We start from the raw sequence: 20000 nt of genomic DNA on the forward strand, positions 1-20000 counted from the left end.
GACAGATTAGTGTTTTCATAGTCTTCTCTTTACAGCAGTAACCATCTGCGATTGTAAATGTTGTGATATGCTTGGCTTTGCCTCTACTGTCACAACTCAACTATCATCAATCACGTGCTGCCTTTCCTTTCGACTGCGCGATTTAAAGGGGAAGCTGTAATGATCCTCTGTGGCCAAATCATGCTTTAGTAATCAAATCAATCAAATCAAATTGTATTTGCCACATGTGCCGAATACAACAGGTGTAGACCTTACTGTGAAACGCTTACTTACAAGCCCTTAACCAACAATGCAGTTTTAAGACAAATAAGTGTTAAGTAAAAGATCAAAAGAGCAGCCTACTTTGAATGACTTTATTTATTTCTGTACAGACCGGAGTAGGCTAATTAGGCTATATCATTTTGGCAATTTAATTCAATTTACTAAAGGAAAGCTTAGCTTCCCCTAGCCTTATGGACGCACCGCCTGTGTCAATCTACTATCCCCCATAGTAGAAAAGTTGACCTATTCTATTGGGCAGGTTGTGGAGAAAGAAACAGCCCAAACAGACTCTGGGACTGTTGTGGGACGATAGATCCTAATTTCATCCAACCAGTAGACCTCGGATACATTAAAAATAAACTGCTAAAAAGCAATTAATCTGATGTAACAGATTAGAACGTTTATCTTAAAATGTTGTTTTGACTTTTTCTTCACATTATTACCCTCGCACGCCAGCCTGTTGCCGATGCCTGTCTTAGTGACGGACATCCTTAATAGAGTAGTCCACTGAGACAGGCGCGAATCAGACGGGTGTCTCGTATGCCATGAAAAATTGATCTATTTTCGACCGTTCAACAAAAACAATCTCTGTCGACCAACAGCCTATCAACCAAACAATCGACCGGTCGACTAAAGGGAGTCAGCCTTAACACACACACACCCAGGAGGCAGACAGCAATAATAACAACCTCTCCCTTAACGTGACCAAGACAAAGGAGATGATTGTGGACTACAGGAAAAAAAAGAGGACTGAGCACGTCCCCATTCTCATCGACGGGGCTGTAGTGGAACAGGTTGAGAGCTTCAAGTTCCTTGGTGTCCACATCACCAACGAACTATCATGGTCCAAACACACCAAGACAGTCGTGAAGAGGGCACGACAAAGCCTATTCCCCCTCAGGAGACTGAAAAGATTTGGCATGGGTCCTCAGATCCTCAAAAAGTTATACAGCTGCACCATCGAGAGCATCCTGACTGGTTGCATCACCGCCTGGTATGGCAACTGCTCGGCCTCCGACCGCAAGGCACTACAGATGGTAATGCGTACGGCCCAGTACATCACTGGGGCCAAGCTTCCTGCCATCCAGGACCTCTATACCAGGCGGTGTCAGAGGAAGGCCCTCAAAATTGTCAGAGTCCAGCCACCCTAGTCATAGACTGTTCTCTCTGCTACCGCACGGCAAGTGGTACCGGAGTGCCAAGTCTAGGTCCAAAAGACTTCTCAACAGCTTCTACCCCCAAGCCATAAGACTCCTGAACAGCTAATCATGGCTACCCGGACTATGTGCACTGCCCCCCCACCCCCACCCCCACCCCCCACCTCATCTTTTTACGCTGCTCCTACTCTGTTAATTATTTATGCATAGTCACTTTAACTCTCCCCACATGTACATATTACCTCAACTACAGTGGGGGAAAAAAGTATTTAGTCAGCCACCAATTGTCCAAGTTCTCCCACTTAAAAAGATGAGAGAGGCCTGTAATCTTCATCATAGGTACACGTCAACTATGACAGACAAATTGAGAATTTTTTTCTCCAGAAAATCACATTGTAGGATTTTTTATGAATTTATTTGCAAATGATGGTGGAAAATAAGTATTTGGTCACCTACAAACAAGCAAGATTTCTGGCTCTCACAAACCTGTAACTTCTTCTTTAAGAGGCTCCTCTGTCCTCCACTCGTTACCTGTATTAATGGCACCTGTTTGAACTTGTTATCAGTATAAAAGACACCTGTCCACAACCTCAAACAGTCACACTCCAAACTCCACTATGGCCAAGACCAAAGAGCTGTCAAAGGACACCAGAAACAAAATTGTAGACCTGCACCAGGCTGGGAAGACTGAATCTGCAATAGGTAAGCAGCTTGGTTTGAAGAAATCAACTGTAGGAGCAATTATTAGGAAATGGAAGACATACAAGACCACTGATAATCTCCCTCGATCTGGGGCTCCACGCAAGATCTCACCCCGTGGGGTCAAAATGATCGGACAAGAACGGTGAGCAAAATCCCAGAACCACACGGGGGTACCTAGTGAATGACCTGCAGAGAGCTGGGACCAAAGTAACAAAGCCTACCATCAGTAACACACTACGCCGCCAGAGACTCAAATCCTGCAGTGCCAGACGTGTCCCCCTGCTTAAGCCAGTACATGTCCAGGCCCGTCTGAAGTTTGCTAGAGTGCATTTGGATGATCCAGAAGAGGATTGGGAGAATGTCATATGGTCAGATGAAACCAAAATATAACTTTTTGGTAAAAACTCAACTCGTCGTGTTTGGAGGACAAAGAATGCCATACCTACTGTGAAGCATGGGGGTGGAAACATCATGCTTTGGGGCTGTTTTTCTGCAAAGGGACCAGGACGACTGATCCGTGTAAAGGAAAGAATGAATGGGGCCATGTATTGTGAGATTTTGAAAATTTTCTCATTTTGTCTGTCATAGTTGACGTGTACCTATGATGAAAATTACAGGCCTCTCTCATCTTTTTAAGTGGGAGAACTTGCACAATTGGTGGCTGACTAAATACTTTTTTCCCCCACTGTACCTCAACTAGCCGGTGCCCCCGCACATTGACTCTGCACCGGTACCCCCTGTATATAGCCTCCCTACTGTTATTTTATTTTACTTCTGTCATCACCGTAGGCAGCTGTTCTGTTGGTGTGTAGACAGGGGTGTGGGCTTGCACTTGTTTGCTGATTGGGAACACTCCTGACGTTTGGCCTACTTTAGAAGAGCACACACATACATGTACAGTCAGCCCCAGATCTACTAAATCACTTCCTGAATCTTTGTAAAAGCAATACTGAGTGTGAACCACTCTCATATGAAGTATTGCAATAGACTGCTTTCTCCCTACAGTCATACTCACCTGAACATGGACGTATCTTCCTTTTCCCTGGGTGTTTGTTTCATCTTCCTAGAGTGTGTGATTGGAGAGAGATGTCCCATTCCCTCATGACCTTCCTGCTCTGATTACTGCTGGGGAGACAGGGGGCACAGGGGCAGGGCTGGGGTAGAGGGACGGGGCTGGGGTAGAGGGGTAGAGGGGCTGGGGTAGAGGGGTAGAGGGACAGGGCTGGGGTAGAGGGACGGGCTGGGGTAGAGGTACAGGGCTGGGGTAGAGGGGTAGAGGGACAGGGCTGGGGTAGAGGGACAGGGCTGGGGTAGAGGGGTAAAGGGACAGGGCTGGGGTAGAGGGACAGGGCTGGGGTAGAGGGGCAGGGCTGGGGTAGAGGGACAGGGCTGGGGTAGAGGGGTAGAGGGACAGGGCTGGGGTAGAGGGACAAGGCTGGGGTAGAGGGACAGGGCTGGGGTAGAGGGACGGGCTGGGGTAGAGGGACAGGGCTGGGGTAGAGGGGTAGAGAGACAGGGCTGGGGTAGAGGGACAGGGCTGGGGTAGAGGGGCAGGGCTGGGGTAGAGGGACAGGGCTGGGGTAGAGGGACAGGGCTGGGGTAGAGGGGTAGAGGGACAGGGCTGGGGTAGAGGGACAGGGCTGGGGTAGAGGGATGGGGCTGGGGTAGAGGGACGGGGCTGGGGTAGAGGGACAGGGCTGGGGTAGAGGGGTAGAGGGACAGGGCTGGGGTAGAGGGACAGGGCTGGGGTAGAGGGACAGGGCTGGGGTAGAGGGACAGGGCTGGGGGTAGAGGGACAGGGCTGGGGTAGAGGGACAGGGCTGGGGTAGAGGGACAGGGCTGGGGTAGAGGGGTAGGGGGACAGGGCTGGGATAGAGGGACAGGGCTGGGGTAGAGGGGTAGAGGGACAGGGCTGGAGTAGAGGGACAGGGCTGGGGTAGAGGGACAGGGCTGGGGGTAGAGGGACAGGGCTGGGGTAGAGGGACAGGGCTGGGGTAGAGGGACAGGGCTGGGGTAGAGGGGTAGAGGGACAGGGCTGGGGTAGAGGGACAGGGCTGGGGTAGAGGGACGGGGCTGGGGTAGAGGGGTAGAGGGAGGCATGTTGGCATCCTTCTGATCTGCCCTCTTCTTGCCCTCTGTGTGGAGAGATGAAAAGGTTGAGAGAAAGAGAGAGATGAGCAGAGTGGAAAATGAGGATGGTTATAGGGAGAGACAGATGAGGAGGTTATAGGGAGAGACAGATGAGGAGGTTATAGGGAGAGACAGATGAGGAGGTTATAGGGAGAGACAGATGAGGAGGTTATAGGGAGAGACAGATGAGGAGGTTATAGGGAGAGACAGATGAGGAGGTTATAGGGAGAGACAGATGAGGAGGTTATAGGGAGAGACAGATGAGGAGGTTATAGGGAGAGACAGATGAGGAGGTTATAGGGAGAGACAGATGAGGAGGTTATAGGGAGAGACAGATGAGAGGTTATAGGGAGAGACAGATGAGGAGGTTATGGAGAGACAGATGAGGAGGTTATAGGGAGAGACAGATGAGGAGGTTATAGGGAGAGACAGATGAGGAGGTTATAGGGAGAGACAGATGAGGAGGTTATGAGGGAGAGACAGATGAGGAGGTTATAGGGAGAGACAGATGAGGAGGTTATAGGGAGAGACAGATGAGGAGGTTATAGGGAGAGACAGATGAGGAGGTTATAGGGAGAGACAGATGAGGAGGTTATAGGGAGAGACAGATGAGGAGGTTATAGGGAGAGACAGATGAGGAGGTTATAGGGAGAGACAGATGAGGAGGTTATAGGGAGAGACAGATGAGGAGAAAAGAGGAGGCTTAGGTTTTCCCTCTCTGCCCTCCAGTCCCCAAACTAATCAGTACAGCTCTGCCATAGTAGTGTAGGCTGGTCATGCCACACAGACCCCTGATGTTGAGTATTAATGAGTCCAATTCAAATATTGACATTTGGGCAGTGGGGGAGACGGAGGGACGGAGGGATGGAGGGACGGAGAGACGGAGGGACGGAGGGATGGAGGGACGGAGAGACGGAGGGATGGAGGGATGGAGAGACGGAGGGACGGACAGTGAGATTTTGTGACTTCATAGAGGATTATCAGTCATAAACAGAGGGACAATTAAATGTCAGTCCTGTCTGTCTGAGGAGAGGCGTGGTGGGGGGGACACCATAGGAATAGTTAGTGGGGTGGGGGGACACCATAGTAATAGTTAGTGGGGTGGGGGGACACCATAGTAATAGTTAGTGGGGTGGGGGGACACCATAGTAATAGTTGGGGGGGACACCATAGTAATAGTTAGTGGGGTGGGGGGGACACACCATAGTAATAGTTAGTGGGGTGGTGGGGGGAACACCATAGGAATAGTTAGTGGGGTGGGGGGGGACACCATAGTAATAGTTAGTGGGGTGGGGGGGGACACCATAGGAATAGTTAGTGGGGGTGGGGGGGACACCATAGTAATAGTTAGTGGGGTGGTGGTGGGGGGGACACCATAGTAATAGTTAGTGGGGTGGGGGGTGGGGGACACCATAGTAATAGTTAGTGGGGGAACACCATAGTAATAGTTAGTGGGGGGACGACACCATAGTAATAGTTAGTGGGGTGGTGGGGGGACACCATAGTAATAGTTAGTGGGGGGACGACGACACCATAGTAATAGTTAGTGGGGTGGGGGGGAACACCATAGTAATAGTTAGTGGTGGGGGGGCACCATAGTAATAGTTAGTGGGGGTGGGAACACCATAGTAATAGTTAGTGGGGGGACACCATAGTAATAGTTAGTGGGGTGGGGAGACACCATAGTAATAGTTAGTGGGGTGGGGGGGACACACCATAGTAATAGTTAGTGGGGTGGGGGGACACACCATAGTAATAGTTAGTGGGGTGGGGGGACACCATAGTAATAGTTAGTGGGGGGGAGACCATAGTAATAGTTAGTGGGGGGGGACAACCATAGTAATAGTTAGTGGGGTGGTGGGGGGACACCATAGTAATAGTTAGTGGGGGGGACACCATAGTAATAGTTAGTGGGGTGGGGGGGAACACCATAGTGAATAGTTAGTGGGGTGGTGGGGGGGACACCATAGTAATAGTTAGTGGGGGGACACCATAGTAATAGTTAGTGGGGGACACCATAGTAATAGTTAGTGGGGTGGGGGGACACCATAGTAATAGTTAGTGGGGTGGGGGGGACACAACCATAGTAATAGTTAGTGGGGTGGGGGGGACACACCATAGTAATAGTTAGTGGGGTGGGGGGGGACACCATAGTAATAGTTAGTGGGGGGACACCATAGTAATAGTTAGTGGGGGCGGACACCATAGTAATAGTTAGTGGGGTGGTGGGGGGACACCATAGTAATAGTTAGTGGGGGGACACCATAGTAATAGTTAGTGGGGTGGGGGGGAACACCATAGTAATAGTTAGTGGGGGTGGTGGGGGGACACCATAGTAATAGTTAGTGGGGGACACCATAGTAATAGTTAGTGGGGTGGGGGGAACACCATAGTAATAGTTAGTGGGGTGGTGGGGGGGGACACCATAGTAATAGTTAGTGGGGGGTGGTGGGGGGGGACACCATAGTAATAGTTAGTGGGGTGGGGGGGACACCATAGTAATAGTTAGTGGGGTGGGGGGACACACCATAGTAATAGTTAGTGGGGTGGGGGGGAACACCATAGTAATAGTTAGTGAGGGTGGTGGGGGGGGAACACCATAGTAATAGTTAGTGGGGTGGGGGGGGACACACCATAGTAATAGTTAGTGGGGTGGGGGGACACCATAGTAATAGTTGAGTGGGGTGGTGGGGGGGACACCATAGTAATAGTTAGTGGGGGGCGGACACCATAGTAATAGTTAGTGGGGTGGTGGGGGGAACACCATAGTAATAGTTAGTGGGGTGGGGGGAGGGACACCATAGTAATAGTTAGTGGGGTGGGGGGACACCATAGTAATAGTTAGTGGGGTGGGGGGGGACACCATAGTAATAGTTAGTGGGGGTGGGGGGGACACCATAGTAATAGTTAGTGGGGTGGGGGGGAACACCATAGTAATAGTTAGTGGGGTGGTGGGGGGGGACACCATAGTAATAGTTAGTGGGGTGGGGGGGGGAACACCATAGTAATAGTTAGTGGGGTGGTGGGGGGACACCATAGTAATAGTTAGTGGAGGGAGGGAGATGGAGAGAGATGGAGGGAGATGGAGAGAGATGGAGAGAGATGGAGGGAGATGGAGAGAGATGGAGGGAGATGGAGGGAGATGGAGGGGGAGAGGGAGAGAGGGGGAGGGAGAGAGGGGAGATGGAGAGAGAGTGGAGGGAGAGAGGGGGATGGAGAGAGGGGGAGGGAGAGAGGGAGATGGAGAGAGAGTGGAGGGAGGGGGAGGGAGGGAGAGAGGGTGGGGAGGGAGAGAGAGAGGAGGGAGGGGGGAGGGAGAGAGGGAGATGGAGAGAGGGGGGAGGGAGAGAGTGGAGGGAGGGGGAGGGAGGGAGAGAGGGGAGATGGAGAGGGAGGGAGATGGAGGGAGGGGGAGGGAGGGAGATGGAGAGAGGGGAGGGGGAGGGAGAGAGGGGAGATGGAGAGAGAGGGGAGAGAGAGAGGGAGATGGAGAGAGGGGGAGGGAGAGAGGGAGATGGAGAGAGAGTGGAGGGAGGGGGAGGGAGGGAGAGAGGGTGGGGAGGGGAGGGAGAGAGGGAGATGGAGAGAGGGGGAGGGAGAGAGAGTGGAGGGAGGGGGAGGGAGGGAGAGAGGGAGATGGAGAGAGAGTGGAGGGAGGGGGAGGGCGGGGAGATGGAGGGAGAGTGGAGGGAGGGGGAGGGAGGGCGGGGTGATGGAGGGAGAGTGGAGGGAGGGGGAGGGAGGGAGAGAGAGAGAGTGGAGGGAGGGGGAGGGAGGGAGAGAGAGAGAGTGGAGGGAGGGGGAGGGAGGGAGAGAGAGAGAGTGGAGGGAGGGGGAGGGAGGGAGAGAGAGATCATAACAGAACATCACCTGCAGCTTTACACGTCCACGATGTCATTACTATTAAAGAGACTCATATCCAGCCTTAATATTTGAATATTAAACCCATTTGTGTCGCGATAACACAAACTCACAACTTTCTTCCTTATTCTCTCCATGTCCCTTTGACCCTCCTCTCAGCCTCATTCTCCTCCTCCCCCTTTTCTCTCCTCCCTCCTCCCTCCTCTCCTCCTCCCTCCCCTCCTCCCTCCTCTCCTCTCCCCTCCTCCATTCCTCTTCTCCTCTCTCCTCTCCTCTCTCTCCTCCCTCCTCCTCTCTCCTTCCTCACTCCTCTCCTCCCTCCTCTCCTTCCTCCTCTCTCCTCTCCTCCCCTCCCCTCCCCCCTCTCCTCTCTCTCTCCTCCAGTGAAGACCTGATGACTCAGTATTCTATCCTCAGTCAGTCAGGAGGGGCGGAGCCCAGCTGTATAAATAAAGCTGATTGGCCGCGTCACTGCAATGACCCCTGATCTTGTTGCATGACACATTGGCTGTTTTAAATGTCCGCCAGTCTCTCTCCTCCTCTGTCTCTCTCTCTAAATCTCTGCAGGCTTTTGCATTATTCAAAACCTGTGGGAGGAGATCATTCTACCTCTCCTCTCTTCCCCTTCTAACCCTTCCATTATCTAGTCTCCTTCACCCCCAGGGTGGGGAAACGTATGTTAACATTGCCAAAGCAAGTGAAATAGATAATAAACAAAAGTGAAATAAACAATATACAGTTGAAGTCGGAAGTTTACATACACCTTAGCCAAATATATTTCAACTCAGTTTTTCACAATTCCTGACATTTAATCCGAGTACAAATTCCCTGTTTTAGGTCAGTTAGGATCACCACTTTATTTTAAGAATGTGAAATGTCAGAATAATAGTAGAGAGAATGATTTATTTCAGCTTTTATTTCTTTCATCACATTCCCAGTGGGTCAGAAGTTTACATACACTCAATTAGTATTTGGTAGCATTGCCTTTAAATTGTTTAACTTGTGTCAAACGTTTCGGGTAGCCTTCCACAAGCTTCCCACAATAAGTTGGGTGAATTTTGGTCCATTCCTCCTGACAGAGCTGGTGTAACTGAGTCAGGTTTGTAGGCCTCCTTGCTCGCACACGCTTATTCAGTTCTGCCCACAAATGTTCTATAGGATTGAGGTCAGGGATTTGTGATGGCCACTCCAATACCTTGACTTTGTTGTCCTTAAGCCATTTTGCCACAACTTTGGAAGTATGCTTGGGGTCATTGTCCATTTGGAAGACCCATTTGCGACCAAGCTTTAACTTCCTGACTGATGTCTTGAGATGTTGTTTCAATATATCCACATAATTTTCCTTCCTCATGATGCCATCTATTTTGTGAAGTGCACCAGTTCCTCCTGCAGCAAAGCACCCCCACAGCATGATGCTGCCACCCCCGTGCTTCACGGTTGGGATGGTGTTCTTCGGCTTGCAAGCGTCCCCCTTTTTCCTCCAAACATCAAATCAAATTATATTTGCCACATGCGCCGAATACAACAGGTGCAGACATTACCGTGTAATGCTTACTTACAGCCCTTAACCAACAATGCATTTATTTTTTAATAAAAAAGTACAATAAAACAACAACAAAAAAGTGTTGAGAAAAAAAGAGCAGAAGTAAAAAAGTGAGGTGAGGGAAAAAAGTATTTGATCCCCTGCTGATTTTGTACGTTTGCCCACTGACAAAGAAATGATCAGTCTATAATTTTAATGGTAGGTTTATTTGAACAGTGAGAGACAGAATAACAACAAAAAAATCCAATAAAATGCATGTCAAAAATGTTATGAATTGATTTGCATTTTAATGAGGGAAATAAGTATTTGACCCCTCTGAAAAACATGACTTAGTACTTGGTGGCAAAACCCTTGTTGGCAATCACAGAGGTCAGACGTTTCTTGTAGTTGGCCACCAGGTTTGCACACATCTCAGGAGGGATTTTGTCCCACTCCTCTTTGCAGATCTTCTCCAAGTCATTAAGGTTTCGAGGCTGACGTTTGGCAACTCGAACCTTCAGCTCCCTCCACAGATTTTCTATGGGATTAAGATCTGGAGACTGGCTAGGCCACTCCAGGACCTTAATGTGCTTCTTCTTGAGCCACTCCTTTGTTGCCTTGGCCGTGTGTTTTGGGTCATTGTCATGCGGGAATACCCATCTACGACCCATTTTCAATGCCCAGGCTGAGGGAAGGAGGTTCTCACCCAAGATTTGATGGTACATGGCCCCGTCCATCGTCCCTTTGATGCAGTGAAGTTGTCCTGTCCCCTTAGCAGAAAAACACCCCCAAAGCATAATGTTTCCACCTCCATGTTTGACGGTGGGGATGGTGTTCTTGGGGTCATAGGCAGCATTTCCCCTCCTCCAAACACTGCGAGTTGAGTTGATGCCAAAGAGCTCCATTTTGGTCTCATCTGACCACAACACTTTCACCCAGTTCTCCTCTGCATCATTCAGATGTTCATTGGCAAACTTCAGACGGGCATGTATATGTGCTTTCTTGAGCAGGGGGACCTTGCGGGCGCTGCAGGATTTCAGTCCTTCACAGCGTAGTGTGTTACCAATTGTTTTCTTGGTGACTATGTTCCCAGCTGCCTTGAGATATTGACAAGATCCTCCCGTGTAGTTCTGGGCTGATTCCTCACCGTTCTCATGATCATTGCAACTCCACGAGGTGAGATCTTGCATGGAGCCCCAGGCCGAGGGAGATTGACAGTTATTTTGTGTTTCTTCCATTTGCGAATAATCGCACCAACTGTTGTCACCTTCTCACCAAGCTGCTTGGCGATGGCCTTGTAGCCCATTCCAGCCTTGTGTAGGTCTACAATCTTGTCCCTGACATCCTTGGAGAGCTCTTTGGTCTTGGCCATGGTGGAGAGTTTGGAATCTGATTGATTGATTGCTTCTGTGGACAGGTGTCTTTTATACAGGTAACAAACTGAGATTAGGAGCACTCCCTTTAAGAGTGTGCTCCTAATCTCAGCTCGTTACCTGTATAAAAGACACCTGGGAGCCAGAAATCTTTCTGATTCAGAGGGGGTCAAATACTTATTTCCCTCATTAAAATGCAAATCAATTTATAACATTTTTGACATGCGTTTTTCAGGATTTTTTTGTTATTCTGTCTTTCACTGTTCAAATAAACCTACCATTAAAATTATAGACTGATCATTTCTTTGTCAGTGGGCAAACGTACAAAATCAGCAGGGGATCAAATACTTTTTTCCCTCACTGTACAGGGGGGTACCGGTGCAGAGTCAATGTCCGGGGGCACCGGCTAGTTGAGGTTATATGTACATGTGGGTAGAGTTAAAGTGACTATGCATAAATCATTAACAGAGTAGCTTCTATCTGTTTGGAGAATCTCTCTCTCAGACAGATCATTAATTACGCACCACCTCATTAGCATGCGCTGTAAATGGAAAACATTTTCTGCGTGTGTGTGTGTTTAAGCCCATGACTGAATGTTTCAGGTGTGTGTGTGACCTACTTTACTTTGTGTAGTGTTGGATTCTCTTGCTTTATCTGACTGTCTGTCTGTCTGTCTCTGTGGTGTGAGTATATTAATATAGTCTGACTGTCTGTCTGTGTGGTGTGAGTATATTAATAGTGTGTGTGTGTGTGTGTGTGTGTGTGTGTGTGTGTGTGTGTGTGTGTGTGTGTGTGTGTGTGTGTGTGTGTGTGAGTGTGTGATAGGACCCTGTCTTAGCGCCGCAGAAATCAGCTGTTCTCTGAACTGTTAAATCACACTGAGAACGACTCTACCTCCCAGATTAAATGAATTACTTTATATCCTGTCTACCTCCCAGATGAAATGAATTACTTTATATCCTGTCTACCTCCCAGATGAAATGAATTACTTGATATCCTGTCTACCTCCCAGATGAAATGAATTACTTGATATCCTGTCTACCTCCCAGATGAAATGAATTACTTGATATCCTGTCTACCTCCCAGATGAAATGAATTACTTTATATCCTGTCTACCTCCCAGATGAAATGAATTACTTGATATCCTGTCTACCTCCCAGATGAAATGAATTACTTGATATCCTGTCTACCTCCCAGATGAAATGAATTACTTGATATCCTGTCTACCTCCCAGATGAAATGAATTACTTGATATCCTGTCTACCTCCCAGATGAAATGAATTACTTGATATCCTGTCTACCTCCCAGATGAAATGAATTACTTGATATCCTGTCTACCTCCCAGATGAAATGAATTACTTGATATCCTGTCTACCTCCCAGATGAAATGAATTACTTGATATCCTGTCTACCTCCCAGATGAAATGAATTACTTGATATCCTCACTCTGCCTCCCTCCTCTCTCTCTCTTTCTCTCGCTCCCCTCCCTCTCCTCTCTCTTTCTGTCAGGTGGAGATGGATGACATAGAGAATGAGGAGAAGAGGTATTGTCTCTTCCTCCAGCTGCTAGGCGACAGCAGGAAGTGGGAGGAGTTTCAGCAGCTGATGCTCCTCCTCCAGGCGTGGCCTCCTATGATGAAACAGGAAGTGTAAGTGTATTTGATATCTGTTGTTTCATCTCTCTAATGCTCCTCATAACTCAATTCTGATTCTCTACCCGTCTCCCGAAGTTTGCACTCATTCACTCCCCCTTAAAAGATTGGTGCAAGCATGGCTGAAAGGAGACAGATAGACAGACATACAGAGGGACGGGCAGACAGACAGAAGGACGGGCAGACAGAGGGAAGGGCAGGCAGACAGACAGAAGGACGGGCAGGCAGACAGAGGGAGGGGCAGACAGACAGAGGGACGGGCAGACAGACAGAGGGACGGGCAGACAGACAGAGGGACGGGCAGACAGACAGAGGGACGGGCAGACAGACAGAGGGACGGGCAGACAGACAGAGGGACGGGCAGACAGACAGAGGGACGGGCAGACAGACAGAAGGACGGGCAGACAGAGGGAAGGGCAGGCAGACAGACAGAGGGACGGGCAGACAGACATACAGAGGGACGGGCAGACATACAGAGGGACGGGCAGACAGACATACAGAGGGACAGGCAGACAGACAGAGGGACGGGCAGACAGACAGAGGGACGGGCAGACAGACAGAGGGACGGGCAGACAGACAGAGGGACGGCAGGCAGAGGGACAGGCAGACAGACAGAGGGACGGCAGGCAGAGGCACAGTTAGACAGAGGGACGGGCAGACAGACAGAGGGACGGGCAGACAGACATACAGAGGAACGGGCAGACAGACATACAGAGGGACGGGCAGACAGACAGAGGGACGGGCAGACAGACAGAGGGACGACAGGCAGAGGGACAGGCAGACAGACAGAGGGACGGGTAGACAGAGGGAAGGGCAGGTAGACAGACAGAGGGACGGGCAGACAGACATACAGAGGGACGGGCAGACAGACATACAGAGGGACGGGCAGACAGACAGAGGGACGGGCAGACATACAGAGGGACGGGCAGACAGAGGGACGGGCAGACAGACAGAGGGACGGGCAGACAGAGGGACGGGCAGACATACAGAGGGACGGGCAGACAGACAGAGGGACGGGCAGGCAGACAGACAGAGGGACGGCAGACAGACAGAGGGACGGGCAGACAGACAGAGGGACGGGCAGACATACAGAGGGACGGGCAGACAGACAGACAGAGGGACGGGCAGACAGACAGAGGGACGGGCAGACAGACAGAGGGACGGGCAGACAGACAGAGGGACGGGCAGACAGACAGACAGAGGGACGGGCAGACATACAGAGGGGACGGGCAGACAGACAGAGGGACGGGCAGACAGAGGGAAGGGCAGGCAGACAGACAGAGGGACGGGCAGACAGACAGAGGGACGGGCAGACATACAGAGGGACAGGCAGACAGACATACAGAGGGACGGGCAGACAGACATACAGAGGGACGGGCAGACAGACAGAGGGACGGGCAGACATACAGAGGGACGGGCAGACAGACAGAGGGACGGCAGACAGACAGAGGGACGGGCAGACAGACAGAGGGATGGGCAGACATACAGAGGGACGGGCAGACAGACAGAGGGACGGGCAGACATACAGAGGGACGGGCAGACAGACAGAAGGGACGGGCAGACATACAGAGGGGACGGGCAGACAGACAGAGGGACGGCAGACAGACAGAGGGACGGGCAGACAGACAGAGGGACGGGCAGACATACAGAGGGACGGGCAGACAGACAGAGGGACGGGCAGACATACAGAGGGACGGGCAGACAGACAGAGGGACGGGCAGACATACAGAGGGACGGGCAGACAGAGGGAAGGGCAGGCAGACAGACAGAGGGACGGGCAGACATACAGAGGGACAGGCAGACAGACAGAGGGACGGCAGGCAGAGGGACAGGCAGACAGACATGTCTCAGATGATGTATTGTGTTTTGTCACCTGTAAAGATACTGATTGTGGTTTGTTTTGTAGAGAGAGAGGGGGAGGAGAGAGAGAGAGAGAGAGAGAGGGGGTGAGAGAGAGAGAGAGAGGGGGAGGGAGAGAGAGAGGGAGAGAGAGGGAGGGGGAGAGAGAGGGAGGGAGAGAGAGAGAGAGAGAGAGAGAGAGAGAGAGAGAGAGAGAGAGAGAGAGAGAGAGAGAGGTACAGAAAGAGATTGGTAGTTGTGATGGCGGAGGGCCGTATGGTCCAGGTCTTCTGAGCTCAGACACAACTTTGCTATTTTATTCTTTTAGCGTTTTTATTTTTTTGTACAGAATGTTTCCGATCTCTCATGACCGTCAAACATAAGATCATATTACTACCCTTAACTTCAGCTTCAACTTGGACTCATCGGCCCTGGACTCTCTGTCTACATCAACCTCTCCTTGACCCAGTCCGTAATCCCCACGTCTAAATATCACCACCATCATTCTTGTTCCCTAGAATTCTTAAGGCTTCATGCCACAATGACTATCGCCCCGTAGCACTCACATCTGTAGTCATGAAGTGCTTTGAAAGGCTGGTTATTGCAGACACTCCAATTCCCATACTGCCCCAACAGATCCACAGATGACATAATCTCAATTGCACTCCACAATACCTTTGTGAGAATGCTGTTCATTGACTACAGCTCAGCGTTCAACACCGTTGTCCCCTCCACGCTCAGGACCCTGGGACTGAACCCCTCCCTCTACAACTGGATCCTGGACTTCCTGACGGGCCGCCCCCAGGCGGTGAGGGTAGGCAACAACACCTCCGCCAACGCTGACCCACAACAGGCACGTGCGTAGTCCCCGCCTGTACTCCCTGTTCACCAACTCCATCACCACGACGATGGTTGGACTGATCACCGATGCCTACAGGAAAAGGGGTCAGAGACCTGGCGGTGTGGTGTCAGGACAACAATCTCTCCCTGACCATCAGCAAAACCAAGGAGCTGATGGCGGGCTGAGCTGAGCTGATCAGGACATAGAGGGGTGCACACCCCCGTCCACATCAACAGGGCCACAGTGGAGATGGGCAAGGAGCTGATGGTGGACTGAGCTGAGCTGATCAGGACATAGAGGGGTGCACACCCCCGTCCACATCAACAGGGCCACAGTGGAGATGGGCAAGGAGCTTCCACATCACTGAGGGCTTGGCATGGTCCTCTCACACCAGCGCAGTCGTGAAGACGGCACGACAACGCCTCTTCCCCCTCAGGAGACCCGAGATTTGCCGTGGCCCCTCAGATCCTCAGGAACTTTTACACCATCGAAAGCACTTCCCTGACTGGTTGTATCGCCGCCTGGTATCTAGATGTGTTTTTTTTTATGGTAGGGTTAGCTAAATGTGTTTTCTATCTACTAAATGCTTTGGTAAGTCACGTTATTTAACAAACTGTTAAAGTACTTCTTTAAGAGACCCTCAGGCAGCAGGCAGCTCGAGATTATTTGATTGACAGTTCTGGTCGCCTAGTGATGGACTTCAGAAGCGGCATTCCTTTTAAGACAAGTAAAATGCAAGTTCGTGTCTCCAGAGAAGGTTTCGTGTAGCCTACCCTATCAGACAGACAAACATGCCATAGCCGAGGCGCTTTCAAGGGGGCACATTCCATTTTGTCTGAAAAGGGGTAATCAATACCTGTAGCCTGTCATTTCATATTATGAGACAAAAACACCCAGCAACGAAGAGTACCTCGCATGATTGGCCCGAAGATACCAGTGTATCCCGGCGAAATTGGTGCCATGAATAAGCTAGGATATTCTACACATAACAGACCGAGGAGGGGCAGGCAGGCCAGCACCAGAGAGAGAGAGAGGAGGGGCAGGCAGGCCAGCACCAGAGAGAGAGAGAGGAGGGGCAGGCAGGCCAGCACCAGAGAGAGAGAGGAGGGGCAGGCAGGCCAGCACCAGAGAGAGAGAGAGGGGGGGCAGGCAGGCCAGCACCAGAGAGAGAGAGGAGGGGCAGGCAGGCCAGCACCAGAGAGAGAGAGGAGGGGCAGGCAGGCCAGCACCAGAGAGAGAGAGGAGGGGCAGGCAGGCCAGCACCAGAGAGAGAGAGAGAGAGGAGGGGCAGGCAGGCCAGCACCAGAGAGAGAGAGAGGAGGGGCAGGCAGGCCAGCACCAGAGAGAGAGAGAGAGGAGGGGCAGGCAGGCCAGCACCAGAGAGAGAGAGGAGGGGCAGGCAGGCCAGCACCAGAGAGAGAGAGGAGGGGCAGGCAGGCCAGCACCAGAGAGAGAGAGAGGAGGGGCAGGCAGGCCAGCACCAGAGAGAGAGGAGGGGCAGGCAGGCCAGCACCAGAGAGAGAGAGAGAGGAGGGGCAGGCAGGCCAGCACCAGAGAGAGAGAGGAGGGGCAGGCAGGCCAGCACCAGAGAGAGAGAGAGGAGGGGCAGGCAGGCCAGCACCAGAGAGAGAGAGAGGAGGGGCAGGCAGGCCAGCACCAGAGAGAGAGAGGAGGGGCAGGCAGGCCAGCACCAGAGAGAGAGAGAGAGAGGAGGGGCAGGCAGGCCAGCACCAGAGAGAGAGAGGAGGGGCAGGCAGGCCAGCACCAGAGAGAGAGAGAGGAGGGGCAGGCAGGCCAGCACCAGAGAGAGAGAGAGGAGGGGCAGGCAGGCCAGCACCAGAGAGAGAGAGAGAGAGAGGAGGGGCAGGCAGGCCAGCACCAGAGAGAGAGAGAGGAGGGGCAGGTAGGCCAGCACCAGAGAGAGAGAGAGGAGGGGCAGGTAGGCCAGCACCAGAGAGAGAGAGAGGGGGCAGGCAGGCCAGCACCAGAGAGAGAGGAGGGGCAGGCAGGCCAGCACCAGAGAGAGAGAGAGAGAGAGGGAGGGGCAGGCAGGCCAGCACCAGAGAGAGAGAGGAGGGGCAGGCAGGCCAGCACCAGAGAGAGAGAGAGAGGAGGGGCAGGCAGGCCAGCACCAGAGAGAGAGAGAGGAGGGGCAGGCAGGCCAGCACCAGAGAGAGAGAGAGGAGGGGGCAGGCAGGCCAGCACCAGAGAGAGAGAGAGGAGGGGCAGGCAGGCCAGCACCAGAGAGAGAGAGAGGAGGGGCAGGCAGGCCAGCACCAGAGAGAGAGAGAGGAGGGGCAGGCAGGCCAGCACCAGAGAGAGAGAGGAGGGGCAGGCAGGCCAGCACCAGAGAGAGAGAGGAGGGGCAGGTAGGCCAGCACCAGAGAGAGAGAGAGGAGGGGCAGGTAGGCCAGCACCAGAGAGAGAGAGAGGAGGGGCAGGCAGGCCAGCACCAGAGAGAGAGGAGGGGCAGGCAGGCCAGCACCAGAGAGAGAGAGGAGGGGCAGGCAGGCCAGCACCAGAGAGAGAGAGAGAGGAGGGGCAGGCAGGCCAGCACCAGAGAGAGAGAGAGGAGGGGCAGGTAGGCCAGCACCAGAGAGAGAGAGAGGAGGGGCAGGCAGGCCAGCACCAGAGAGAGAGGAGGGGCAGGCAGGCCAGCACCAGAGAGAGAGAGGAGGGGCAGGCAGGCCAGCACCAGAGAGAGAGAGAGAGAGAGAGGAGGGGCAGGCAGGCCAGCACCAGAGAGAGAGAGGAGGTGCAGGCAGGCCAGCACCAGAGAGAGAGAGAGAGGAGGGGCAGGCAGGCCAGCACCAGAGAGAGAGAGAGGAGGGGCAGGCAGGCCAGCACCAGAGAGAGAGAGAGAGGAGGGGCAGGCAGGCCAGCACCAGAGAGAGAGAGAGAGGAGGGGCAGGCAGGCCAGCACCAGAGAGAGAGAGAGGAGGGGCAGGCAGGCCAGCACCGAGAGAGAGAGAGGAGGGGCAGGCAGGCCAGCACCAGAGAGAGAGAGGAGGGGCAGGTAGGCCAGCACCAGAGAGAGAGAGAGAGGAGGGGCAGGCAGGCCAGCACCAGAGAGAGAGAGAGAGAGGAGGGGCAGGCAGGCCAGCACCAGAGAGAGAGAGAGAGGGGGAGGGAAGGCTGGCCAGCACCAGAGAGAGAGAGGAGGGGCAGGTAGGCCAGCACCAGAGAGAGAGAGAGAGGAGGGGCAGGCAGGCCAGCACCAGAGAGAGAGAGAGAGAGGAGGGGCAGGCAGGCCAGCACCAGAGAGAGAGAGAGAGGAGGGGCAGGCAGGCCAGCACCAGAGAGAGAGAGAGGAGGGGCAGGCAGGCCAGCACCAGAGAGAGAGAGGAGGGGCAGGCAGGCCAGCACCAGAGAGAGAGAGGAGGGGCAGGTAGGCCAGCACCAGAGAGAGAGAGAGAGGAGGGGCAGGCAGGCCAGCACCAGAGAGAGAGAGAGAGAGGAGGGGCAGGCAGGCCAGCACCAGAGAGAGAGAGAGAGAGGAGGGGAAGGCTGGCCAGCACCAGAGAGAGAGAGGAGGGGCAGGTAGGCCAGCACCAGAGAGAGAGAGAGAGGAGGGGCAGGCAGGCCAGCACCAGAGAGAGAGAGAGAGAGGAGGGGCAGGCAGGCCAGCACCAGAGAGAGAGAGAGAGGAGGGGCAGGCAGGCCAGCACCAGAGAGAGAGAGAGAGAGGAGGGGCAGGCAGGCCAGCACCAGAGAGAGAGAGAGAGAGGAGGGGAAGGCTGGCCAGCACCAGAGAGAGAGAGAGAGAGGAGGGGAAGGCTGGCCAGCACCAGAGAGAGAGAGAGAGAGGAGGGGAAGGCTGGCCAGCACCAGAGAGAGAGAGAGAGAGAGGGGGAAGGCTGGCCAGCACCAGAGAGAGAGAGAGAGAGGAGGGGCAGGCAGGCCAGCACCAGAGAGAGAGAGGAGGGGCAGGCAGGCCAGCACCAGAGAGAGAGAGAGAGAGGAGGGGCAGGCAGGCCAGCACCAGAGAGAGAGAGGAGGGGAAGGCAGGCCAGCACCAGAGAGAGAGAGGAGGGGAAGGCAGGCCAGCACCAGAGAGAGAGAGAGAGAGGAGGGGAAGGCTGGCCAGCACCAGAGAGAGAGAGGAGGGGAAGGCAGGCCAGCACCAGAGAGAGAGAGGAGGGGAAGGCAGGCCAGCACCAGAGAGAGAGAGGAGGGGAAGGCAGGCCAGCACCAGAGAGAGAGAGAGAGAGGAGGGGAAGGCAGGCCAGCACCAGAGAGAGAGAGGGGGAGGGGAAGGCAGGCCAGCACCAGAGAGAGAGAGAGGAGGGGCAGGCAGGCCAGCACCAGAGAGAGAGGGGAGGGGAAGGCAGGCCAGCACCAGAGAGAGAGAGAGAGAGAGGGGGAAGGCAGGCCAGCACCAGAGAGAGAGAGAGAGAGGAGGGGAAGGCTGGCCAGCACCAGAGAGAGAGAGAGAGAGGAGGGGAAGGCTGGCCAGCACCAGAGAGAGAGAGAGAGAGGAGGGGAAGGCTGGCCAGCACCAGAGAGAGAGAGGAGGGGCAGGCAGGCCAGCACCAGAGAGAGAGAGAGAGAGGAGGGGCAGGCAGGCCAGCACCAGAGAGAGAGAGAGAGAGGAGGGGCAGGCAGGCCAGCACCAGAGAGAGAGAGAGGAGGGGAAGGCAGGCCAGCACCAGAGAGAGAGAG

General features: G+C 53.3%; 1 protein-coding gene across 1 annotated transcript in view; it reads left to right on the plus strand.

Moving 5' to 3' along the window:
- nbas (NBAS subunit of NRZ tethering complex) overlaps window positions 1-20000 on the plus strand; it is a gene marked incomplete at its 5' end in the record, with an annotated part of 175661 nt that overhangs the window by 130029 nt on the left and 25632 nt on the right. The window contains one exon of the mRNA XM_045212901.1: window positions 12516-12655. Coding sequence (XP_045068836.1) covers window positions 12516-12655 — 140 coding nt within the window. The remainder of the gene's footprint in view (window positions 1-12515; window positions 12656-20000) is intronic.

This window comes from Coregonus clupeaformis, unplaced genomic scaffold (assembly GCF_020615455.1).
Source record: "Coregonus clupeaformis isolate EN_2021a unplaced genomic scaffold, ASM2061545v1 scaf0062, whole genome shotgun sequence".
NCBI lineage: Eukaryota > Metazoa > Chordata > Actinopteri > Salmoniformes > Salmonidae > Coregonus > Coregonus clupeaformis.